This window comes from Artibeus jamaicensis, unplaced genomic scaffold (assembly GCF_021234435.1).
Source record: "Artibeus jamaicensis isolate MK-2021 breed Jamaican fruit bat unplaced genomic scaffold, CSHL_Jam_final contig_490, whole genome shotgun sequence".
Lineage (NCBI taxonomy): Eukaryota > Metazoa > Chordata > Mammalia > Chiroptera > Phyllostomidae > Artibeus > Artibeus jamaicensis.
In genome coordinates this window covers 13,063,836-13,087,415 of record NW_026521861.1, presented here as the reverse complement: position 1 = coordinate 13,087,415, position 23,580 = coordinate 13,063,836, and the positions used below count along the sequence as shown (strand labels likewise).

General features: G+C 46.4%; 2 protein-coding genes across 2 annotated transcripts in view; one reads left to right on the top strand and one right to left on the bottom strand.

Moving 5' to 3' along the window:
- Window positions 1-1,136: 1,136 nt before the first annotated feature.
- On the bottom strand, window positions 1,137-23,403 carry ENO4 (enolase 4). Its single transcript, XM_053668530.1, has 14 exons — window positions 23,195-23,403; window positions 19,684-19,812; window positions 18,778-18,968; window positions 17,211-17,368; window positions 15,101-15,270; window positions 14,874-15,005; window positions 13,319-13,372; window positions 9,759-9,815; window positions 8,100-8,267; window positions 6,895-7,020; window positions 5,417-5,612; window positions 3,768-3,835; window positions 3,145-3,262; window positions 1,137-1,239 (listed from the first exon to the last, which is right to left on the bottom strand). The coding sequence occupies exons 1-14, from the start codon at window positions 23,357-23,359 to the stop codon at window positions 1,193-1,195; spliced, it is 1,779 nt and encodes a 592-aa protein (XP_053524505.1). The 5' UTR covers window positions 23,360-23,403; the 3' UTR covers window positions 1,137-1,192.
- The window catches only part of HSPA12A (heat shock protein family A (Hsp70) member 12A), a 136,090-nt gene continuing 135,785 nt past the window's right edge, over window positions 23,276-23,580 (top strand). The window contains exon 1 of the mRNA XM_053668529.1: window positions 23,276-23,360. Within this exon, the coding sequence (XP_053524504.1) occupies window positions 23,358-23,360 (3 nt within the window). The 5' untranslated portion in view covers window positions 23,276-23,357. The remainder of the gene's footprint in view (window positions 23,361-23,580) is intronic.

Below are 23,580 nucleotides of genomic sequence, written 5' to 3'. Positions count from 1 at the left end.
TGAGGGACTTGGCCCCTGAGCTGGCTTTAAGTCACTGCTCTGAGGTTAAGGCCTCGCTGTACCATAAGACCGTTACATTTCCCTGTTAGGACTCTTCAAAAGGAGAGGTCCTCCGTGTGTTGGGTAAAAACGTGGAGAATATATCAACACTCTAAACCGAGCCAACTCTCCAACTCTCCCATAGTCACTAGACAGCAATTTGTATAAGTTTTGGGAAAAGCAAATGAGCACTTGGTTTTAGCAGGGAATCTGAACATACAGAGCAGCTAGGCATTACGTCATCTGTAGGTGTGGGGCTGTGTTCATCCCTGTTCCTCCCCTGCTGTGGCCTCGGTCCCCTTACGGAAGGGGCAGTTGCGTCAGCCTGTGTGTCGCATGGCCGTCAATCACCTGTTAGGTACGGTGATAGGTACTATGATAGAAATAATGGAGCATTTAGTTCCTTTAAGAATACTTGTCTGTCCATGCAGGTGTTTATTCACTTACATTGACTCCTGTTCCAAAAAGGACTGAAGGAGAACCACAAGGATACAAATAACAAGAAAAACAAAAAGTGAGAAAGAGGAGGGCATCGGGGCGAAGGGCACTCAGGGCAGGGAGCACGGGGGAGTTGCCTGGCTGTGCAAAGAACAGTGAGGCGCGCTTACGCCTGCATGAGGTTGGCCACGAAACCACCTGTGCTTTCTAGTTCGGGGGTGTAAGATACACACAGATGTGCACCCATCCCAAGCACGGAGAGCTCCTCGTGTGGAGAGTTTTGTCTTCAGAGATGTCTTCGTTTGTCAAGTGCGAGGTGTTTGAACTGAGTGTGGGGTTAGCGACAAAAGCACTGGACTCTGTTCCTAGGTAACCCCCTGCCCCCGGCCCCGTTTGGGGGCAGCAGAGCTGGCATGCAAACACAACCTCCATGGAAAGGCGATGGCTATTAAGACAGAGTCCACAGGGGCAATTTCTGGCAGAAATACTATCTGTGTATTTTACCCAACAGTGAAAGAAAAAACACACACAAGTTAGCAACATTTAGAGCACAACCAGGGAGAAGGGAACGTGCTTCAGACAAGTCTAACGATGGGGCTGCAAAGCAGGGCGCGCACAGCCAGGTGCCGCAGGCACTACGGTGTGGCCGTGGCCGAGTCCTGTGCAGCCTCCGTGGGGAAGATGCGCTCGGGCAGCCCGCCAGCCTTGGCGGCCTCTAGTCTTCCTTGTTCTGGTGAGAAAAAATGAGTTCTTCGTTGAAACCTACCCAAAACAACAACAGTTTGATGTTACTTGATGTAAAGAAGGTCATCCTCAGAACAGTCTGGAGGTGTCATTTCACCACGAGAAAGGATTCTAGAACCGTTTAAAACTGGGCCTGTTTTGTTTACACATCCATGTGCAATACTTGTTTTCAGTTTGTATTGCGCCCTTATGCAGCCTTCTGGAGCGTTTGGGGTGCAGTGGACTTTGGGCAGTGATTTAACCGAAAAGGCCAAGAAGAAGAAGGGGAATTAGAGGAACGGCCAGCACTCTGTGTGATATAAACCGTTTTCTACTAACTCTGCCCAGGTAAATGACGGCTGGCTTAGACTGTCCCAGTTAGGTCCCTGTAGCAGTGACAGTGTTTTATTAGCTCAGCTTCTGCCAAGATTTCTACTCAGTCTCTCAGTGGAGAGATTTATTTTTTCAGTTTTGAGTCCCCTTAACATTTATTGACCCCTGCCTGTGTCAGAGAAGTTCTCGTCCATCCATTCATCCCTCCCGGATGCTCAGGGGCCTGCCCGGTCACCGGGGAGGGGCTGCTCTCTGGCCACTGGAGTCCTTTCTGCTGCCCTTAAGCTGCTGTTCCCCTTTCGATAAGTCTGGCTGGAAATGTGGGGAGTCATTCAAGGGACCTGAGGCTTCCACAAGTCGGTGTGGCATGAAAAAAATCACCGGGCGATGTGTAGGAAGAATATAATTGTGCCTGTTTGAAAAAACAAGCCTTGCGCCACACACCAAACAATGCAGTCACTTTTGACTACCGTTACGTGACTCATGTGGCTTAGAAAGTTGGGGTGTTTCAAGATCATTGCATGTGTTAAATATAACAATTTTTAGGTGCAGTTTCTCCTGGTTTCATTTTTTCCTCTTTAATGCACGTGTTGAGTTGTACAGTAGGACTGCTCCCTTACTTTCATTTCTGCGCCTTACATCCGTAATACATCCATCTCATTTAATGGATTTTAGCATCCAGGGAAATTCCATGTTTTAATTATCAGCACTACTTAAATAACATACCCTGTTTTTCAGTATACAAAATCGTCTGTTCTATCTTAAAATACAAAATAGGCCCTGGCTGGTGTGGCTGAACGGATTGAGTGCCGGCCTGCAAATCAAAAGGTCGCCGGTTCAATTCCCAGTCAGGGCTCATGCCTGGGTTGCTGTCCACGTCCCCTGTTGGGGGCGTGCCAGAGGCAACTGTTTTTCCCTCACACAATGATTTTTCTCTCCCTCTCTTTGTCCCTCTCTTCCCCTCTCTCTAAAAATAAATCTTTAAAAAAAATTAAAGTACAAAATCATTTTAGAATTACAGGAACAATAACAATTGCTTTAATGTTCCTGTATGCTCCACACCTACTTTTGGCCATCCCCATCAGTAACAGAAAAAGTAAAATGGTGTGTCCGGGGTATTTTCTCCAGCCAGCTCGTACACAAGGCAGCTTGACCCAGGCAGACTTAGAGGTTTGAGGTCAGAAGCGGTTGGCCATCGCCTTCCCAAAGTACAGCATGCACATGAACGGGCTGCCTACTTGTCTTAAGTAAAAGGAGATGTTTCCAAGCACCGGCAGGAAAAAAAATCTGCCTTTAACTTCCACTGGCTGTGCAGAGAAACTTGAGCTATAATTTGGGCCATAACAAAAGGTAGGCTTGGAGATTCCAATCAATTAATTCTATTGAAAAGCATCACGCAGCCTGTTTATCAAGAAGAACAGCAACAGTTTTAAACATTCAGGTAAACAGATAATCCATTAAGGAAACAATACGCATTGTGGCAAATGCCATCATTTGTCAGCACTTATTAATAGTCTTTAGAGCCCTCCGCCCTCCTGCTGAGGGCCTTCCATTTGCCCTCTTCCCATCTTTGTTCTCTTATTCAAGGCCAAGCAAGCAAGCTGCACATACCCAGAGTTCCGCTTCGGACAAGTTCCTCCTCTATAGTGAAAATTCGGTTGTACTTAGTCACCCGCTCGCCACGAGAAAGACCTCCCAACTTGATAAACCGGACACCCAGTCCCACAGCCTTGAGAGGGGAAAACAACTTATCAGTGGAAGAGTCACATTGTGCCAAAAGAAACTGTCACTGCGTGCTGTTTTGGTGTTTCTCTTAAATTTGGTGTCTTGTCTTTACATGCGTAAAGCGGCCTGCTTAAAGCTGAGGGTGTCAGAGGGTAAAGAGGCAAAGTGAATCTACATCAAACACGTCCCTAGCCACGCAGGCAGGCTGATTTCATCTACGACCATTCTGGCCTTGCTCCCTTCAATTGTGGAGGTGAGGTTGCAGGTGCACACCCCAGTCATTTAAGGGGCGCTCATCATTTTTCCCAGGACTTCAATTTTTCTGTTTTTTTTTAGAAGTCTGGTGTTTTTAGCTCTTTGCAAAAACAGAACTGTCTGGAAGGAAGCAAGTCTATTTCATAAAAGGTTGCATAACTTTCTCTGCCAAAGATGGCATTTCTCTGAAATACCAGTTCGTGATAAATGTGGTGTTTTGGCAATTCTGCAGTTGGCCAGTCTTCAGCACTTACCAAATCGACGATGCTGTCATCAAGGCACTCTCTTTCTGTGCTTCCGAACACGGTGACATGCCTCGTACCTACAAGCAGGGGGATTCTTTTCAGGTTTCAGTGGTACAGAAACCAGTAGCATATGTATGAGGCTCTGAGTCAAAATTAAAAATTTCCAGAGATTTAAAACTTTCCCGTGAGGAGTCAATTATTTGACCAGCTAAGAATTCTAACCAAACATTTGCATTTTTTATTACCCTGGTTTTTATCTTTTTATTACCCTGGGTTAGCCCTTTCCATGAGCAGAGGTGCTGAATACTACATGAATGCCACATTTCACCAAATTTAAGATACTATAAATTGTAAGATTCACCATTATTACCATCCAAGGGGGAAAATGCTCAGATTAGATTGAGCATTTTTAGGACCCACAGCTGTAAGACACAATTCAATTCCTTCCACTATCAATGTAGAAAAACGCACCTTTGCGTAGGAGCAAGGGGAGAGTGAGGGCACAGCAAGGCAAGGTGGTGTCCCTAAATAGTGGCTTCACAATTCATTGGGTGGAATTTCGCTCAAGGGAACCTGCTGTTCTGAATGTTTACCTATTAGGGGAGCAGCATTGGAAATATTTAATCGTTTGAGGATTGCAGAACCTCCTGAGATTTACGAGCCTACAAAGAGTGTGAGCCAGAGTTCTTCCTGGAGTGCCCAAGTGTGTGTGTGAGCGGCAGGAGCTAGAGCCCCGACCTGAGGTGAAGGACAAAATGATTGCTGGGTGCCGGGCCCCCAACTGGGGCAGCCCACAGGCCCGGGGGCCTCGGGGTTCATTCTGCCCTCCGGCACCAGCTCCGAGCCCCGCTTCACGTCTGAGACTAGCCTTCTGTCTAGTTCCTGATACTAACGTTTCTGCACTGTGCGTAAGTGAACAAGGCTCCCATGAACTCGTGGAAGCTTACAGCCTAGCAGGAGATAGCAGGCAGTAAATAATTACACAAGTGTGGCCAGTACTGCAAAGAGAAAATACAAACTGCTATGAGAAAGGTTCAGAGCAACCAACTGGTCAGGGGTAGAGGAAGTCAGGAAAGGCATGGACAAGGTGCGACAAAAGTAGGTTTACAGTTATTTGCATGGAAATAATAACAAGAATAAACTCTGTGTTTCATGCACTCACAACTGTAAACCTATTTTTGTCCCACCCTCTATATCTGAAGAAATTTCATTTAAGACAAGAAGACCTGAAGGATCAGGAGTAGTTAGCCAAATAAACAGTACAGGGCAAAGCGTTCTAGGCTGAAGGAGCAGTATATTGGAAGACCTGAAGGTGGTAACGAGTTTGCAACTTTTGAGGAATTAAAGAGGCAGTGTGGGCGAGTGGGATTGCTGCTGTGTGGTGTGAGGGTGACAGGGCAGTGGCCTTAGCCACACCTTGGTGGCAGCCCCTACGAAAAGAGCCGACCGCCTGGACTGGGGTGGATGTCATGATGTCGTGAAGTGAATAAGCTGCCTTTTGTCTGCCGGCACCAAATCACACAGGTGCGGTGGGGTGGGGTTTTTTTTTTCCTTCCAAGGTTTATTCTACGCTTTTTATTAACTGACATACTGCATATTGTGGGCTTCTTGCATAACCAAGTTCATTGTGAGTCTTTCGGGTCTCTGCTGTTACTCACTGTTGATGAGATTGGTTATTTCCACCAAGTCCGACACTGTAGTTTGGTTTGTGTGTTTTATGATCAGCCCACTGGACCTGAGGGTGCTGATGTTCCCTTCCTCTAGAAGCTGAGAGATGCTTTTGGAGGCGCTTCCTGCAATTATGTAACACCTGGAACCGACAGCATTATAGAGGGCGTCCCACTGTTCAGCGTCCTGGGCAAACATGTAAGAATTGATCATTATAATGTCACAGAACGACACGAATCGTATAGCACATAATCAAAATTACACGCCTTTCTGAGATAACACAAAACAGTTTTCTTCTGCATCTGCAGCTGAATGATGCCTATGCCACAGCCACACAAATTAACAAGCTTCTCAGAACCAAAGCTTAAAATGAATTTCAGGTTAAAGATTTAGTGAATAAAGTGTTTATACGCATTAGATGCTGTTCTCTGCATTGACTCTGAAGTTCTTCAAACCCAGGCTTTCCTCCCCAGTAATGCTGCTAAAGATTGGCTGGGTAGAAGGTTTTACTGTTACTTGTGATAAATAGACAACTAAAAGAAATAAGCCTCCAAGGGCTCTAGGCTGTCATTCTCAACACCCTTATTTTTTATTGGTGAGACCCCTGTATGAAAGGAAATGCTTCCTAGTGAAGAAAAGTAACATTCAAAGTCTTCCCAGCCATTGAGCAGATTGCAACCAAGACTTTGTTAGAACAGATCATACAGGTGCAACTCCTCACACTCAGAGGGGGCTGTGGTCAGAGCCTCGGGGCCAGCGCTAGAAGGCGTGTCTGGCCAGGTTGGAGGACTGGGCTCAGTCCGTGTCTCCCGAAAGTGCTGGGACGGAGCCGGGCTGTGAGGGGAAAGTCGGACTGAGATCCTGGGGTCCCCAACCAGACCCAGCACTCTCTTTGTCCCCAAAATTCAAACTGTTATCTCAGAGGAGGGATCTCTTCAGTGTATCCAATGGTTCTCAAATTCATAAAATCGAGAATTACAAGTTTTGCTGTTCAAGTGGGTTAGGAAGAGAAATGGTCTTCTGTGGCAAATAACCCCTGTTGGACATTAGTTTGACTAGATTTAAAAAACCTCAAACTTTAAAAAAATATGGCTTTGTTACTTTCCTGCATATGCAGTAACTGGGTTTTGGTTGAAAAACCTCTGGCCTCACTGAGGTCCTGTCCCCACAAGCACTTTACCGTGATTAGCCTGTTGAAGCACCAGCTAGCACAGGGGCTGGGCTTCCATCAGTGAAGGTGCTTACAGACACCTAGGTAACTCCTGAAATGCTTGGAATAGCTTGTTTCATGCTGTGGACAGGCACATTCTAGGTACTTGTGTTTCTGACATTCATTTACCCTTTTCTCAAATGCTGAAATAAAGCAACTCAGGCCCAGCCCAAATGACAACACATTTCAAATGGCAGGTCCAAGAGAATGAGGTTTTATTCTGTGTTGTATTATCACATTCGAGGCAGATCCTGTTACCTCTTTCCTGAAGGGATCAATTAAGGCGATAATCGCAGGGAACTTGCTGATCAGGTCCACATACAGGTCAACCATCTCTGCGGCGTTTTTGTATGTCCCCGTCGCCACTTCATACCTCCCTCTGTTCTGGGAAGTGTGAGGAAGATATTAGAGGACACAAGGAACTCCTCAGTGTTAAAAATGCGATTCAAGACCATTTTCATTCATTTTGTACAGAAGATTGTGACTAGAATGTTTCCAGGCCACATTGACGTGGTAAATCGGCGCATTTTACTTTTTTAAAAAAGAGATTTTGATTTATTTATAGACAGAGGGGAAGGGAGGGAGAATGAGAGAGAAAGAAACATCGATATGTGGTTGCCTCTCACAACGCCCCCCGCCACTGGGGCCTGGCCCACAACCCAGGCATGCTCCCTGACTGGGAATTGAACCATCAACTCTCTGATTGCTGCCCAGTGCTCAATCCACTGTGCCATACCAGCCAGGGCTGCATTTCACCGTTAACATCTGCTACTTGTTGACCTGGGGAAATTCGGTCACCATTCCCTTTTTCCCCACAGAGCTCTTCCCACCGACTTCGGATAAAGTTCTCTGCACAAGAGTGTCAAGTACCGAGTAGGGGAGGAATAATTTCTCCCCGAGGCCAGACACCTGGCTGCTTAAGTGGATGGGCAATACTACAAGTTCATAAAACAAGCAACAGCAATGCAAACCTGCCTACATGCTAGAACCCACCGTCTTCCAACTCACAATGAACATATAGCTTGTTTCTTCTACAGTGAATATCCTAACATTGGAAAGCAGGGTGAGGCTTTTGAGGTACTAACAAGCAATATGAGAGGTAAAGTGGTTTATGGGAAGGCACTCTTCTCTCAGGTTGCATGCATGCGAGTTCTCGCGGTGACAGTACTGTCCTGACAGAATTCTCGTGCAAACCCCTTTATTTAAAGTCTGGCCAGCCTCAAAGGCATTGAGTGTAGAAGTAAGCACTCGAAGTTTCTAAAATTGTGTCTATAGTTGTATTATTCTCTAGGCATTAACTAACTTGGCTTTCTAAATTCCACTTATATTTTGATGCCCCCAAAAACTTAACAAGAAAATAGGATCTGTTTGGAAAATATACAGACACGCGCTTCTTTTGAGTTCTAATTTAAAAATGATGGGATTTCGACAACACGAGTCGGTGTTCTGGAGCAGAGACTCACATAGTCCATCAGGTCCTGTGCTGCACAGTTGATGGCCAGATGCAGGTTCCTTCCCATTTTTAGCCCCAGGTTCTCGCAGACTCCCTGTAGTAAAAGCAGGGGCTGCTCTATGGTGTCAGAAGTGATGGTCAAGCAGCCGAGATGGGACATCTTGCCTGTGATCAGCTGCTGCAGGATCAAAGGGGGATGATGAGCGTGAGCACAGCACACTGCCGTCCTTGGAGTTCCGGGTTCAGCGCATTTTAGAACCAAACACAGCTCTCCAAGGATGTGTTCCTCCATCTGATTCTTCATTAATCCTGCATCCCGGTGCCACTTAGCCCTGCATGGCCTTTGGCATATGATTGCCCTGCAGTATCTGGGAGCAATTTTCTTGTTTTCTTTTACTTGACAAGGTTTTCAAGCTTGGCCTGGAGGACACCCTTGTCTGTCTGCAGTGTGCTGATGTTATCTCTTCACTGGCTGTCCCACTGTATGTGGGGCTAACCTGAGCCACCACCACCGGGCTGGTGCATCTCCAAGCTGCCCCTGGGAATGCTTGTCCTGCCTGTCCCTAACTCTGTCCTCTTTCCTCAAACCTGCTCTTCCCTACGTTTCATTTTCCTTTAGCAGAATATCACTTATAACTTTAAAAGGCAACCCTCCTTCAGGATGTTTTTATTTTGAAAGGGATTGAAGCCTTCAGCTAAAAGGATGCATCACTGAGGATGAATTTCAGTGGAAGGTTTGAGGACTCAGCTGACCCCAGGAAAAGGTATACGCTTCTCTTCCAAGGTCAGCCTCCATGTGCCTTTGCCATAAATTGCCACTATGCAGTTATGACAAGTTGAAGCAACATCAGTGATGCTGAGGGCGCGCGTGCGTGTTTGTGTGTGTGTGTGTGTGTGTGTGCACGCGCGCTGGTGTCAAGAGCAAATGTGAACCTAGATACAAATATCCCCTTTATACTGGAGATAACACTAGTTAATTATAAGAACTATCCAATATTTTTAATGTCAATGAGAGGGACCCCCCATTCAACAACAGAAGAGTTGGAGAAATTTTTGTGTTCAGAGCACCCACAATCACCAGAATGACCTACTGATCAGGTTCAGCTTGTCTCCCAAGGCTCTTGCAGGCAGCGAGGCCAGTTGTCACAAGAACTGTGTGCCTGACTCTCCTGGCACAATCTGAGGCCCGGCAACGTTTCATTGGAAATGGTGAGTCAGTGCCTTTGGGGACCAGATGTAAGGAGTGGCTGTCTTTTTGTGCCTTTTCTTTCTCTCTTTGGCAGAGTAAAATTAAAATTGAAAACATCCTATGCGCCTTTCATCTAGTTAGCAGGGAGACTCAACTTCCCCAACACTTTACCAAAGGGTTTCAAATGCAATCTTATTGCTCAATCTTATTGCTTAATCCTGATGCTTCTCCAAGCTCTCGGAGATTTCAGTGGGCCAGACAACTACAGGCAGAGATGGCCTGGTAGCCTGTTGGCAGACAGGCAGGGGCTGAATGCTATTCCAGCGCTCGAGCTGCCTGGTTTAGTGCTCTTGGAGCAGATTCCCCACTTGCGGTAGCCCTGGTCCTGGAACAAAATGACTACAGGAGAGACAAAGGGGCAGAGAATATACAAATGAGTTGTGTCATATACAAGCATGGTAAACAAATACATATACTTACTTGGCCTCGTTTGCCTCCATTATGACCTTTCTTCGGCTCTGCTTTTTGAGCAGGAGGCTGTGGGACAGAAGATAGAGAGACTTGGAACGTTCATACACGTCTGTGAGCAGCAAGCAAAGCTCAGGTCCTTGGGCCCACCCACTGCTCTGGCGTGTGTACACACACACACACGCACGCACGCACGCAAGCACGGATCATGCCAGTGGGCCCTACTTTTATAACGGACTATAGAAATGATCCCTGAAAGTATAGTCCTGTGGCCCTACTTTTATAAACCCTGAGCCCTTTCTCAAATTCAGGCCCCTGACCCCATTAGTTTGTCCTTATCTTCTGCCTTCAATCACACATACATGGGGTATGTGTATACGTGTTCACGCATTGTTACTCACATAAATAAAGTATTCTTCACTCACACAGAGTCCCCTCCTTGGCCTTAAGGGACAAGAAGACTGTGAGATTTGATTTCAGAGGCTCACTCAACACATTGTCTCGGATATTCTCGGGGTACAAACGCTTTCGCCAGTGGGGTGGATTTGAGTTTTGGAAACAGCCAAAGGTCAGATTCACACTTGGTGAATCTGGTGAGTGCAAAGTCACTTGGAAATAAAAGCAAAGACATTTCCCAAAGAGCTGTCCCCACGGTTTGCGGGGACTGTTAAGGATGCACTTTTATGCCCAGCACTGACTATACGCTGGGTCAAGTTTGTCAGGAATCAGCATGGGTCCCACTCAGGTATGTGCCAATACAGTTATCCTGCCCTTTCCACTGTGGAGTCAGGCGAGCTTCCTATCCCGAGCCCAAAATGACACCAGGGTGCCTCTGTCTGCTGGGCAGGGAGGATTCCACAGTGAACAAGGCTCACGCTGCATCAGGGAACTGCGGTCTAGGGGGGCAGCCACGGTGCGACTCGGGTCACAAGCAGGGAAGATGAGGCGGGAAGGGGAGTGCAGACCACGGAGACATCAGTGTACATGGGTCAGGAAAGGGGACTCTGAGAAGCTGGTACTTGGGGGACACACGGGAGTGCTGAACTCTCTGGGTAAAGAGAAGCATGTGCAGGGCCCGAGCCAAGGAAGTGCGGGCTGAGAAGGCCGAGAGCCACAGCGACAGCCTTCAGCAGGGGTCTCCAGCCTCCGCCCTAGGGATCCTCCGGGCTGGTGACCCTTTGCTCTGGGGGCTTGCCTAGTGCACTGCCCATGTTTAGCAGCATTCTTGGCCTCAGCTTCCAAGGTGCCAGGAGAGCCCTCGCTGCAGGCTGGGACAACGCAAAATGTCTCCAGGCGTTGTCAAATGTCCCTCCAGCAAAGTCACTCCCCACTGAGAACCACTGCCTTACCAGAACACACGAATGCATTTTACTCTGTCAAAATTTACAAAGGAAAAAACCCCCGTGGCTCCATGACATGCAGTTAAGAGTTAGGCAGCATGATAGAGGAACGTACGTGTAACAGAACTGAAGCCTTTATTATACAGTACAAAGAATTCCTAGATGTCCGTAAAAAATGAACCTTCAATAGAAAGGGCCAAGAAAGCAATTTGCAGTGATTTGTGCCCAATTTTTATATTACTTTAAACACAAAAACACTATATATGAGGGGGGACTAAAAAAACTTGGAATTTATAAAAATTGTGTATTCGCACATGTTTAAACTTCAGTCACCTTCAAAGGTGACTCCATCTGAAGCAATACACCTATTGAGACCTTTTTTTGTCTCAGAACAGTTTTGAACCCATTGATTTCAAGTGCTTCTGCCATTTTTTGGTCTCATCTGTCACATCAGCAGAAGGATTAACTTAGAGGACTTCTTTCACCCAGGGAAACAAAGGTCGCTTGGGGGGAGATCAGGTGACTAGGGAGGTTGGGGCATGAGAGTCATACCATTTTTTGGTCAAAAACTGCTGAACACTCAGTGCAGTGTGGGCAAGTGTGCTCGTAAATCACCCATCATGAAATGGGCAAATGCATTGAAAGCATCTTCAAAAAAATTCACTTAAGCAGAATGCAGCCTCTCACAACAACACCAGTTGGTACACTGACACAGATGGGTTCCTAGAACACTTGTCTAGTGGGTGAAGCCTGTACTACAAGGGGCTCACCCTCCGGAAGATAATCCTGGGTTTTTTTTTGCGTCCCCCCTCATATATTTGTGTGTGTATCTGTCTGTTTAGGTGTATAAATAAAAAAGAAAAAAAAAGGGCTGGAAGACCATGCACTGAATTTTTAAGGTGCTCACCTCTAGCAAAGGGACTTGGGGACTGAGGGTGGTAGCTGGTAGGGAGCGGGGACCTGGTGGCGGGGTGGCTACCTCTACCAGCATTTGAATTTTCACAAGAACATTCATGAGCTACTTGTGTAATCAAAAAGCAATAAAATTTTTGAAAGTTGGGATGATGGCAGAAAGCTCAAATACCCTGAATTCCCTCATAATCAAAGCCGCGTCTCCTCCACCCGCTCTGACGATGCCCAGCATTATGTCCCGCTCACCGCTGTGCCGGCTCCTACTCTGAGCACACTGCTTGTATTCAACCTGCTCGCTCACTCCTCGCAATCTCCCTGTGAGATAGGTATTTGTCGTACCCATTTTACACACGAGGACCCCAAGGCAGAGAGATTATGCGATTAGCCCAGGGTCACACAGCTGATGAGGGGCAGAGCAGAGTGCAAGGTCAGGGTTAACTTGTCCAAATCTAGGTCTCTGCAGGCTGGTCACCAATAAAGAAGTTGGCCTCTTGAAAAGTGCCACAGTCATGGGCTCCAGGCGGTGCTTGGAGCCAGTCTGATCAACTGTGTGGCCTGCCCGCCCCACCATTCTAGGGGCCGAGGCTGGCACTTCCAAAAGCCTCACACTGTACGAACCTTGGGATTCTGCGTAGGTCCTAGAACGGGGAGAGGGCATTAGTGGGAAAACCAGTGAAATATGAATATGGTCTAGAGTTTAGTTAATAGTAACGTACATTTTGGTTTCTTGGTTTTGACAAACATACTATGGTAATGTATCAGGTTAACACTGGGGGAAACTGGGTGGAGGGGTATTTGGGACGATGTAACATTGAGGGAGATTGGGTCCCACCCCTGGTCTCAGCCCTGCTACGTCACTGTGCACAGCCTCAGGCAGAACACCGTGGGACAGCTGGCAACATGTACGGCTGCCTTGTCCTGCCTCTGGGACTTCCCCTTAAGGGCTACTCGGCCAGGGGCACTGGTTTGCTCAACATGGGATTCTAAGCAGACAGAGGAGTCTGTGCCTCACCCATTGTACCAAACTGCCGCTCACACGTTAGGGTCCGAATCTTTTCTTTCTCTGTGAATCCGAAGGGATGACCTTTGCATAGAGCCAGCTGCCTCCGAAATCAAAATGAGATTGTTGAGCACCATTATAAGCTGGATCCACAGCCAGTGCAGGAACGTCTAAGCTTGGCTCATAGGGAAACCCAAAGCAAATCAACACATTTTCCACATCAGTAATACTATTGATTCAATTCTATAACCAAGTATAATTTGGGTTCTAGAAGTTATGTAAGTGTCAGCCATCAGATACCATAGATTCTCTTTACATACCATTTCGATTATTTTGTTAATTTGTTTCTGGATTTCCATAAGCATCTCCACACCCTGTAGGTAAAATAAACATGATCTTCCACAACTGCAGTCTAGAAATTTCACAACAAAAACTTACACCACACATGGCTATTTCTAACTCAGAATATTTGTAAGGTCCCTGGCAAGGTCTCCAAAATCAGGAGATTAAATGCTAATCTTTAGCCCTCAGTTTTCATTTGGTGAATCATGACCGAGAGGGCCTTCCACCTCAGTAATTCTCTTCATTGTTCAGAACCGACTGGTTCAGCTGATTGGATCAAGCTCGCTTCATTCTGTGTCATGGTCTCTTGATGGACCTTCTTGCAGTAGACACTGCAGGTCACAAAGGGATTCTGCCTGATTGCGTTTGATTGGTATAAGCCCACTGTCACTTGAAAAGTAGGGAAGTGTGTTCTGATGATGGCGGCATCTGCACACGCAGACAGATGAAGAACAATGTGCCCAGCGCTCTGGTACCCACACAGCACAACGGAGCTTCACTATAGGAAAGATTCTGGTGCCAGGATCCGAACTCGATCCAACAGACATAAATCCTGTTCTTGTACATTTGATAGACTGGGAGGTAATGGTTATTCTTTTCAAAAAAGAATTCTGGGCCCTGGCTTGTGTAGCTTAGTGGATTGAGCACCAGGTCTGCAAACCAAAGGATCGTGGTTTGATTCCCAGCCAGGGCACATGCCTGGGTTGCAGGCCAGTTCCCAGCAGGGGATGCATGAGAGGCAACCATACATTGATATTTCTCTCCCTCTCTCCTTCCCTTTCCCTCTAAAGATAAATAAAATCTTTTTTAAAAAAGAGTTCTTTCTCACAAACCATCTTGAGATTTGAAAGTCATGGCTTTCACTGTATCACTCAGTGTATTATTACCAGAGGGGATGGAGCTCCCTGTACTTTCACTGAAAACAGCCCCCTATAGAACAGGAACATCGAGTCCTTCCTAGTGCCCAATGAAGGAGTCAAGAAGTAAAATTCAGGACACAAAAACCAATATAGACCCTACCACACCACTAAGTAGTAGGAATGCAATTCAGGCTTCCTTCATTCCGTATTCCATCAACATGCACTAAACCTCTCCCACGTGCCAGACAACCTGCCATCTGCCACCTTCAGCCCCTGCAGTTGTAACTTAACAGAACGGGCTGCTCAGAAAGTGCCAGCTTCCTCTTGCTGCTGCTCTAGTGCGTGGACCAAAAAACAAAGGTATCTCAACTGCCCCGGCACAACCCTGCAGCCCCACCGAGGCCCACAAAGCTGCCTGCAGGTGGCTTGTCTGTGATCACGAGGGTGAGTCGCTGCTGGAATGAACCAGAGGTCCAAGGTGGCTGAAATGTGTTTCCTTTTGTTTGAGGTCCTGCTTTCCTACCGTCTCCCCGATGTCCTAAACTACGTTTTCTCATTCTGTATCTAATTCCCTCTTTCTTGGTGTCATGAGCCTTGGGGACTCACACTAAAAACTCACGGACAATGGAGGAAATATTTTTTAGAAAAAGCAGTTGGAGAGAACGCAAGGTACTTGTTTAGCTGTTAATCCAGAATGGGGTATACAAATCACTTCTTTCATTAAGTTCAGCTTCCCGGGCGATGACTTCCCACAGCTGACCAGAGATACCATCAGCAGAGGGATGGTCAGCTTGGCTGGCGGTTCCTGAAAGAGGCGAAAGGCGAGAGGAAAGGAGAAATATGGTTCATTCATACTGAGATACTCATGGGTCCTGGCGGTGGAATACAATGGGCGCTGACCTGATGGTGCTTCAGTAAAGCGATACTGAAGTACAGAGGGTTGCTGCTCAGCGTGGCACTGGTTTTGGCCACCGCTAGTGACACAGCCCCGATGGCCATGCTGCCACAGAGTACAGGTTCAGCAGGCTCTGGAGGTAAAACAGGTTTCTCTATAAAAGAATTCTTCGTACCTGGAGGGGGAAACGTGGATAACAGATTCCTTTTAGGAGGTTTGACTCTAAGAAAATTGTATTTTTTAAATATTTTACTTACAGATACAAAGGCCCAGCATAAAGGTTGAACACTGAGGTGGGGAAGAATATGTTTTCCACCTTGACCTTCAAGAAGTTTTCTGTTTGATTTCATTTACCACTCCCAATGCTCAAATAACCCTCAGATAGACATGGGTTTTTCCTAAGAAAATGTTAGAACACTCAGCATTCACTTCTTCAGTCACATGGGTAGATACTGTTATCCCACATCCATATGTAGCTAAACTAGGGCTTACAGACGTTAAAAAGAGCGGCCCAATATCTATCAGAAAGTGAATAAAGAGAGGATTTGGACTGTCTTTGGATTCCAAATCCTTTGTTTTTCTCTCTTCCACCAGCATTCTTGCATACCCAACTTGATGCCGAACATATTTCTCTCCATAGACACATCTGACTATCTCGTCTTGCCAGACGCCAACCAATGCCCTTTTTTTCTTTTAGAAATGCCTTCCACATCCAGCCATCCACTCAGAATCCTTTCTCATCTTTCACTCGCCTAAGTTCGCAGCCACCCAGTCTGCTCAGGTACCGCAGGGTCCATTCCCCATCACTGGTGCCCCTCTTGGCCTCCTCTTCCCCACAGCTGATGGCCTGGGTCAAGTAAGTGGGATAAGTGGGAAAAGATACATGCGCCTAGCACATAGTAGGTGTTTAGCAAATTATTGTGCCCTATGTCTTCCTCCCTTCTCTTGTGTTCCAAGTTGTATCAGTCAAAAGCAATACCCATTGAATATCCATTGGTGGGCTCTACATGTAATTCAGTAGCGGCTGTCCTCACCCTCCCGACAGACTGGTCTAACATAATTCTTCTGCTTTAGGCAACTCTCCTCTCCATCCCAGGCCTCAGTATCTAAATCTCTGAAGGAAGAGACTGTCTCCATGGTCTCTGGTCCCTTTTGGGTTCTGGTGCTTTCTTACTCAATGGAACCCACATTGAGTAGGTATTTAGTTGGCACCTGGCCTCGCAATAGGCACTGGCGGTGCTAAATTGAACAAGACATGATTCATGCCCTCAAAGGACGTGTTCTAGTTGGACAGACATACAGAGCACTGTTGCAACACTAGCAGCAGCTCCAGAATTAAGGCACTGGAGGGACTGAGGTTAGCAGTCTGTTGGAAGGCATAGCGCAAAGGGCCATGATAGATAACTTTGATTATTTGCTTTAAAATAGCGAAGTGTTCCAAATAATTTTTGTATTAATATGTTACATAGGGCTAAGAAAATACTGGTTACCTCTAAAATACAGAGTGGCTTCTTGATGAACTGGTGGAGATTTTGAGGGACAGTAAAAGGTCCCCCACGCCACCCTCCCCTTCCCCCTTCCCTGTCTCTGGCATTGCCACCATGAGTGCACTTTGTTTATTTAGTAAGTGCTCACTTCTGAGTAAGAAGTATTTTTTTCTTACAAAAACAGTGGAGGGTGGGCCCTGACTGGTGGGGCTCTGTGGGTTGGGCACCATCCTGCAAACCAAAAGGTGGCCAGTTTAATTCCTGGTCAGGGCGCATGCCTGGGTTGTGGGCCAGGTCCCTGGTTAGAGGCGTGCAAGAGGCAATTGATCTTTCCTTCCTATATTGATGTTTCTCTCCCTCTCTTTCTCCCTCCCTTCCTCTCTCTCCAAAAATAAATAAATAAAATCTTTAAAGTAACAGAGGGTGGGATGAGGCAAAACCCTGACAACCCAACACAGAAACTTCAAGCAAGGAAGTAGTGTGGATGATGGATGGTACCTGGTGGGAGTCCCCCCCCCACCCCGGTCTACTGCAAAGAGATTTTGACTCAACAAAGCAGTCTGAACTTCAGCCTTTTTTTTCTCACACATTTGTTACTGAATGTTTTACAAGATGATGCGCCACCAACCTTGCTTTTGCCCTTTTTTTTTTGCTGGAGGTGGAGGAGGAGGAGGAGATGCTGGTGCTGGTATCAAAGGTGAGGGTGTGGGCTCTGCTGAGTCTTCTGGGCCCTTTTCCAATTCTTTTCTCTCCTTATCTTCTTGAACTTTATTTTCAAAGAATGTCCTTAATGGCAAGAAAATATAGCTGTACAGTATTATATTTAGGAATACCACTCGTAATTTTGGTCTTGTTTTAGACAATGAAATACATAGTACTATGTGAAAGATTTCTCTTTTTTTTGAGGGTGGGGCTTCAAGTGAATAGTTAAAAAATTGGGAAGTCTCACTTGGGTACATCTATATAAAATTTCAGCCACTCAGAATAAAAAGAGGAAAAAAGGCTCCATAGGCCAAACAATCAAAAACAACAACAACAACAACAAAAACAAGCCAACAAAGACATGGGAGTCTGATTTGCTTTAGGCTTAGTAATAACCCAGACAGCGGTGGGGCAGCGATGTTAAAGTACTGAGAGCAATTGATTTAACACGAGAATTCTATACTCAGCTAAACCGTCGACTATGGGAGCGAAGTGTTGACACACATGTAAGAACTGAAAAACCTTGCATTCCTTTCTTATCCTTACTTTTAAAGGATGTAACCCAGCAAGTTAAGAAAGAGGAAGATATGGGATGCAGGCAACAGGAGAACAAGGAAGGGATGTGTTAGGGCATCTCTGCACTGGGCCTAGAGAAGAGCCTGTCCAGAGCGGGGTTGGGGAGGGGAAGCTCCAGAGAGAATGGAATGTATAGAATAGAAAGTACGGCAGAGATCTTGGGTGGGGGGTGGACTAAGGATATGATAATAGCAGAAAAGATACACACACACAAAAGGAGTAAGTGCAATAGCTTTCGGAAGGCAAAATGATTCAAGAAAGGTTTTTACAAAGTTCGTGATCCAACTCTGAAGCAAGCTAAAATGTGATGTTATGCACAGTGAAGCCAATGATGAAGCTTAGAGAAAGAGAATCCAGTTGACCTTCATTTGGCCAAGAGGGTTGTGGCCCTGGAACTGCACAAAAGGAACAGTAACACTAACCTCTGCTTAGCTGGGCACTGAACGGTACCCACAAAGCCCCGGTAAACAGGTCCTTGGCTTTCACATTTAGACTCAACCTACAGGCAAGACGTGGGAGACCTGGTTGTCTCTGGAGGACAGAAGACGAGCGTCGTGCATTCACAGTGACTGTATAAAAGGCCACGGGATGCTCAACCTGGGGCCATGAGGAGGTGGGGAGAGGGAGGGGACGTCGTCTCCATTCTTAATTCTATTTCTGAGAAACTTTTTACTGAATTTAAAGAAACTGTATGCATGAAAAGAGGTTGAAAATCCTTCTACAGCAAAATTTTGATAATGGTTTTCAGGAGAAAAACAACATTTTATGCTAAATTTTGCTGCTTTAGCATATGCTTCTTATCCAACTAACTGACTGTATCCAAGGATATGCCAGACCTGTTTTATTGGCAGGTGAAATGGAAAGAGAACAGATAGTGATTTATACTGGACACTTGCATTTCAAAGTGGAAGGCTTACCTGAGCACCTGGTCCACCTCGGCCTGGCTGGAGGGCGCTAGGCCCTGCAGCTCCTGGGTGAGGGTCTCGTTGACCCACTGCATGGCCGTGCTGACCGCATCAAGCCTTTCTGCTTCCTCCCCCTCGACCAGCTCGGGGAAAGCGTTCTCCTGCACCTCAAAGTCAGTCGCCATCACCACAGAACAGACACTCTGAAAATCACATGAATCTGTTCTACATTTTCTCTACCTCTCGCAGAAAGTGGGAAACCAAATGTATCCAGCTTTTAATGTGCATGATATTTTATCACCAATTGCAAAGGGAAAACGAGAATATATAATTTTCCTTGAGGTATTTTTATAGCTATTGAAACACTGTGAAACCCAGCTTCAAGGAACATTTAAAATTATTACCTTGTTAGAATCCCCTTAGAAAAGCCTTACACTGAAGTTCATTTTTATCACTATTTCTCCAACAAATAGCTAAAAGGATACACACTCACAATTATTTTCCTCCCAGAGACTAGCAAAATTATTTCTAACAACAAATATGTAGCAATTAAGATGAATTATTAAAATTATGAAAAACGCATTTTTCTTTATGTAATTCAGTCTATGTATCTTGAAATTTATGTGAATATAGATATGAATATATCGATCTATAAACCTGTGTAGATTTATGGAGCCCATCACATTAACAATGTCAGGATTTTTAGACTATTTTGGCCCCATTTCCTGTTTCCTTCTTGGATTATCTTCAAGTTAGCACGTCATGTCTGTACCATATTACACTTAAACATAATAAAGCCATCACACTTTATGTTCATGTCTACTTACAAATTGTACGTGTGTGTCAATTTCACGAACACTGAATTTCAAAACATTCATTTGAGGACAGAGCGAACAATGTCTTTAAGCTGCCTCGTACCTTGGGAAAATTTTGAACTGTGCAGAATATCTCCACTTGCAGGGTGGGAAGCCCCAGGCCATCCAGCACATTCTTCCCCACCACTTTGCATATGGTTGGAGGCTTTGCAAGTTTAGAAAAGCAGTTTGCCTTCAACAGAGAAAAAAAAGAAAATCAGAATACCAAATCCAGTGTATCTTTAAAGGTCATTCACATTTATTCTCGTTTCCACTAACCTTCTCCCCAAGTGGCTTCCTTGTGCCAGGATTGGTCTAGCAGCTCGGTGGGACGTACCTGCCCTCACTCACTGAGATTTGGTTGTAGTGTGATGCTGAGTGTCTGGTAGGTGGGGTGATTTGTCTTTTAAACTCTCAGCAGAAACTCGCATGTAGTTCTTAATTTCAAGGCCCTGTGTCACTCTTTCGCTGGTCCTAACCCTACCCTTCTGTGCAAAATATCTAAATCAACTGGTGTCTAGAACACAGATGCATTCAAACTTAAGAAACCTTTAGTGGGCCCATTTTTATTTCTCCCAGCAAGGCATCTGATGTTTTGATGGCGAAGAGTTATGCAGAGGCTGTACTGCATTGACCATCAGTTCGCCCCTAGAACTGTGTTCAAAGAAGATTGTGGGAACCTTACTAATAGCAGTGTCGCTGATATGGAAAAGCAGAAGCCATTTGGAAGTGATCCAAGAAAGAGAATGAAGCTGAGGTAGAAAGCCCACTCTGGGAGCCTGAACAAAAAAAATGTAAGATAGTGTTCCTACGCAGGAGCTTAGAGAGAAGGAAGAAGAAGAGAAGGCCCACCCTCCTCATCCACTCTATCACCTGATGGTGTTGGCCCCTTTAATAAGCAAAACAGGCTCATGACTCTGCAATCTGGGCTGGGTTCAACTGAGCAAATAATTCTCTGACTGGGGTCTCACAGATTCAGTCATCTGGAGACTCAGCAGGGTCCAGAGGATCCAAGATGGTTCCACTCAGTGTCTCAGCCAGGATGGTTGGAACAGCAGGCTATCCTAGAGGCCCCACAACAGCCATGGTCTCTCTCTACAGCACCTCTCTCCCTCCATCAGGGGAACTGGGTGTCCTCACACGCAGCAGCATAATGACTAGATTCTAAGGAGTGTTCCAAGACTATAAGCTTCAATATGCCAACACTTAACCAAGCCTCTGCATCATGTTTGCTAATGTGCTGTTGATAAAAGCAAGTCACAAGGCCACGTTCGAAATCCAGTGTAGAAGGGACTTACATAAGTCCATTCACACTGGTGGTATGGTTCATTGGAGATCATCACTATAACAGCCTATTACAGCCTCTGAGTGGCAGGGCTAAACATCAAACCCAGATCTGACCGATTCCCAGTGCCAAACTCGTTCACTTATGAGTTTTATAATGAAGGAATAGAGTATTCCTATTGACCCCGGGACCTGAATCCTCTAATATGTCAGAGAAGAATAGAAGAAATGGCACTGGAGCTGATCACTGGTGGAGGTGCAGTATTCCAACAGGTAGACAATGGGGAGAAGTCCAGTGCAGATACTTCCAGTAGAGAGACTAGGATAAGCAAAGGGGAGGGAGGTCGGGGACCTCAGGCTGTAGGGAAAAGTGGGCCTGTATGGAGGAGCAGTGGAGGGAGTGGGGGTGTTCCCAGAAGCAGAGGGGAACAACTATGAATCCCGCACGGGAAGGTGTTTGATCTCACTCAGGATGCAATAGGGAGTCACAAGAGGTTTTTATGTAAGCAAAGGAAGGATGGTCAGATTTGGGATTCAGAACACTGCTCTGGCAGCACTGTGCAGGATGGACTCAACAGGAGGAGAGGTTAGGTGAGAATAAGGCAGGTCCAAACTGGACAGTGATAAGGAATGAAAGAAAGGTTGCCTTTTTGCCAACTCAAATTCCTAAACACCCTTCAAAGTCCAAGCCAAAACCTTCCCAGATGCTACAGCCTACAGAGATCTTTTCCATCCCTGAATCCTTTAATAAACATAGGAGATCTATCCCTCGGGCTCTACCACCTTATCTATGATCCCTTAAAAAAAGAAAAAAATATATATATATAAACAGTGGCTTTGGTCTCTAACCAAAATATAAACTCTCAAAGGGCCTTACAAATCCAAGTCCTGGCTGCCTGATATACTGAGAAGAGCATTGCACAAGGGAACCAGAGTCTAAGTTTCCAGTCTTAGCTTTTGCTCTAAGTAGCTATGAGATCAGGGTCTAGTGTTGGCTTTGTAAAATGAGGTTAGACTGGTTAACTTTCAAGAATGCTTCCATCAGAAAATAGTGGAAAGAGAGTGGACTTGCATTCACTCTTTCCTTCCACAAATAGTTCTGAAGTGTCCCCACGTACCTTGCATTCTGCTGGGTCCTAGGAACCTGTTTTGATTTCTCACTGTTGTTCACTGTGCCCCTTGAGAAAATTACTTAAGTTCACTGGGCCAGTTTCTTATTTGTAAAATGGGAATCATAATTTTTACTTCACAGGGATCCTAAGGATTAAGTGAAATAACATACAGCACATGGCCCAAGGAGTTCAGTAAACACCTCCCTATCCCATCCCCAGCGTTGATGTATAGGCTATGACAGAAAAAAATAAACATTCATGAAGCATCCTCTGGGTCTACGGTCTCCACGAGATGTGCTTTTGAACCTTGTAAACACATCAGGCTTCTCTGCTGCATTACACACTGTGCTTGGTGGTGTCAGGTTGCCTCACCATAGTGCAATTTCCTATCAGTCCCAACCACATTGCCTTCCAGAAGATAGGTGTTGGCTCTGACCTATGGATCTGGAAGTGAGAAAATGCTTGCCTTTGTTTCAACTGCTCATTGCTTAAGGCTAAGGTTTGTGCCAGAAGTCGCACTGGGCACAGAAACAAGGAAGGTGATACGAGCTCACAATGGGAGCTCACAATGCATGTACAGAAAATGCTACAGGAACTAGGAACGCAGAAGGATGATTAGCCCAGGGCACAGCGGTCAGGACTTGATCTGAACTGCAAGTTTAGGTAAGAGATGGTCAGGTGGGGATAGGCATCCAGGCTAGATTTGAGTGAAACTTGGAAGCAATGGGAGCAGGCTGGGTATGAGTCCCCGGGGTCAGCCGAAGGCCAGTGTAGCGAATGCCAAGGCGTTCATCCCTTGGTCAAGAGGAGGCTGCTGAAGATTGGTAAACTAAGCTACGCGGTGTTATGGTCTGTGTTTAAAAGAACTGGCAGCCGGGACAGGCTGGCCCAAAGGTAGCGAGGAAGCTTGTTCAGCCAAAGCCGTTGCTGTAGCTACAAATCTGCCTCGAGCCCACAGTCCCTGAGCTCCTCCTGTCCACCACTTAGTCGAACTTTCTTGCCCCCAGGAGGCCACTCTGCTTCTTCACTTCGGGATCATCCCAACGCATCACCAAGAACCCAACCCCCCGCGGCAGCGGCGCGCGTGCGCGACTCTGCGGCGCAGGCGCACGACGTTGCCGCAGCGCTGGGCGGGGGGACGGGGTCTGGTGGGAAGAGGGTGCTGTCCTAGGTCCCTACCAGGTGCCCGTAGACGTCGGCAGGCTGGAGGTAGAAGGTGGAGTTGAGCAGCTCTTCCAGCCTGCGAGGAACGTCGTTCTCCCGGTAGTACTCCAGAGCCTGCTGCTTCAGCTTCTGCAGCTCCCTAGTGGTCTCACTGCTGCTGCGGCTGCGTTCTTCCCCCATGGTAGGAGATTTAAGGCTACTGCGGGGGTTAGGCTGGGGGCCTGCGAGCGTCCTTCCCGTCGCTAGGCAACACAACGAGAGTCCGACCCCAGTTCTCGCGAGGCTTCCTGTCTCGGAACCCACCGCACCCCGGCAGCGGGAGCCGGGAGTGGCTTCCCAGACCTCCCTCTTCTTGAGTGACTTGCCTCTTCTGCTAGTGCTATGCTGGCGTGGTTTTTCAC